General features: G+C 40.4%; 1 protein-coding gene across 1 annotated transcript in view; it reads left to right on the top strand.

The window, feature by feature from the left end:
• The window catches only part of LOC134466756 (1-phosphatidylinositol 4,5-bisphosphate phosphodiesterase delta-3-A-like), a 31728-nt gene that overhangs the window by 13820 nt on the left and 15408 nt on the right, over positions 1 to 2500 (top strand). The window contains exon 3 of the mRNA XM_063220628.1: positions 2001 to 2232. Within this exon, the coding sequence (XP_063076698.1) occupies positions 2001 to 2232 (232 nt within the window). The remainder of the gene's footprint in view (positions 1 to 2000; positions 2233 to 2500) is intronic.

Genomic DNA, 2500 nt, shown 5'->3' with positions numbered 1-2500 from the left:
TTGAACCTGAAGTCAATGAACAAAACAATAAAAGCGTCTCTCATACAAAAAATGTATTTCAACCCAGACTGGTTTTCGAGTAAGCTACTGGAAAGAATCCACCCAATGTTTGAGAAAAAACTCTATCCATTTTTGCAGATAAGCCCAGCACATTTCAAAATTGAACGCATTATTAATAAAGGCTCCACCTTTTTAATGGAAGCAATACAAAGCTGGCTACATTTTCAGTTCTACCCACCAGAAACAGAAGAAGAAATATTACAACAAATGCTGTGGTTCAATTCAAATATAGTGAGTGGAGGGCAGGTAATGTTTTTAAAACATATGTTTAAGAAAGGAATTCTTTTTGTGAAGGACATAGTAAATGATAAATGTGAAATCCTCTCATACAGACAACTAAAACATAAGTACGGGCAGGTATGTACCATACAAGAATACAATCAACTAACGGCATCCGTGCCTTTAAACTGGAAACAAAAAATAAAATCTAGCTGTAGTGATCATTTAGTATGTCGACCAAATATAAAACAAAACAGATGGTTAAACAGAACCAAAATTAACAAGGAAATATACAAGTTTTACCTACAAACTGACAAATTGGTGGAGTATCCATGGAAAATATTTGACAGTTGGGAAAAAATGATAGATTGTCCACTTCCATGGAAACAAATATTTAATAATCTATACAAAACATCATTAGATATAAAAATACATTTTTTTCAATATAAATTGATTTTCAAATATTTAAACACTAAAAAAATGCTGCATATTTGGGGTATTGAAAAAAATCCATTCTGTCGATTTTGTTCAGAAGAAGAGGAGACAACACAACATTTACTTTGGTACTGCTCTTCAACTGCTGTATTCTGGCTTGAAGTTGAAAACTGGTTGCTAAAGTATAATATAAGCTTGCATTTAGATCTCCCTACTACACTCCTAGGTGACTTGGCAAGCGAAAACCAGGGTTTGCAAAATATTATTATTTTGTTGGGCAAAGTGTTCATACATAGAACAATGGATATAAAGACATTGACTATAAGAGCTTTTAAAAATTATATAAAACACTACTGTAAAATAGAATGTGTAATGGCTAATGAGACAGGAATGGTGAGCTATGCAAATAGATGGTTAGAATTAAAAGATGGCGAAGGTTGGCCTTAGGGTCTTTTTTGTTGTTATCTCTTAATTCATGTAATACTTCTCATTGCATCAGGATGAAATGTAAACTGTAACTTCATCCCCGGGGGAGGGTGGTGGGTGGGTATATGAGGGTGGTGGGTGGGCACTAAATATACGGTCTGACATTTTTGGGGGACCTCAGATTTGAATATTTTGTTTCCTTCTTATTTTTTTCTTTTTACTATTGTCCTTCTTTGTTGTTAAACCCATGTTTTGTTTATTGTATTGTTTTATTAAAAAAGAAAGGTACATGAAAATATATTTAAAAGAAAGAAGGAAAAAAAATGAAAAAAATGAAAATGAAAATGAAAAAATGAAAATGAAAGACAAAAAATGAGGTCCCCCATAAGGGGGGGTGGTGGTTTGGGTTTAGAAAAAACAAAAAAAACAAAAACAAAAACAAAAAAAAACATGATTTTCAATTTTTTCTCAAGTGAATGCATAAACGCCAAGCCAAAAAAATGATGTTAAAAAATTTTTTTTTGGCATTTACAGTAAGAAAAAGTATCCATTGCACTGAAGGACAAATTCATGTTGGACGTCTGCCGGTCGGCGTGTCTGCGGCAGGAGCCTGCGTGTGTCCCTGTGTATCCCTCCCCTTCCCCATTCCTGAAACTAATGCCCTGTCTTCCTCTCCTCCTCTCCTCTGTCTTCCTCCTCTTCCCAATCCACTCTTCTCCTCTCCTCTCCTCTCCTCTCCTTTCCTCTCCTCTCCTCTCCTCTCCTCTCCTCTCCTCTCCTCTCCACTCCTCCCCTCCTCTCTCCTCCTCCTCTCCTCCCTTCTCCACCTCCCCTCCTCTCTCGGCCTACTCCTCCTCTAGTCAGTGTGTGGGACGTGGAGTGCATCCGGGAGGGCTGCCAGTCCGACTGTCTTCGCCGTCTGGGCGCGAGCGTGTCCGAGTCGCTGTGCTTCACGCTGGTGTTCCGCGGCGGCCTGAGGAAGAGCCTGGACCTGCGGTGCTCCAGCGCCCAGGAGGCGCAGCACTGGGTACGGGGCATACGCACGCTACAGGACCGGCTCAGCAACATGACGCAGAAGGACAAACTAGACCAGTATCCTCTAATACGCACTCACACACACACACACACACACACACACACACACACACACACACACACACACACACTCACACACACACACACACATGCATGAACACAGCACTGGGTACGGGGCATACGCACGCTACAGGACCGGCTCAGCAACATGACGCAGAAGGACAAACTAGACCAGTATCCTCCAATACGCACTCACACACACACACACACACACACACACACACACACACACACACACACTCACACACACACACACACATGCATG

This window comes from Engraulis encrasicolus, chromosome 17, assembly GCF_034702125.1.
Source record: "Engraulis encrasicolus isolate BLACKSEA-1 chromosome 17, IST_EnEncr_1.0, whole genome shotgun sequence".
Classification (NCBI taxonomy): Eukaryota; Metazoa; Chordata; class Actinopteri; order Clupeiformes; family Engraulidae; genus Engraulis; species Engraulis encrasicolus.
This window is presented reverse-complemented; position numbering and strand designations above follow the sequence as displayed.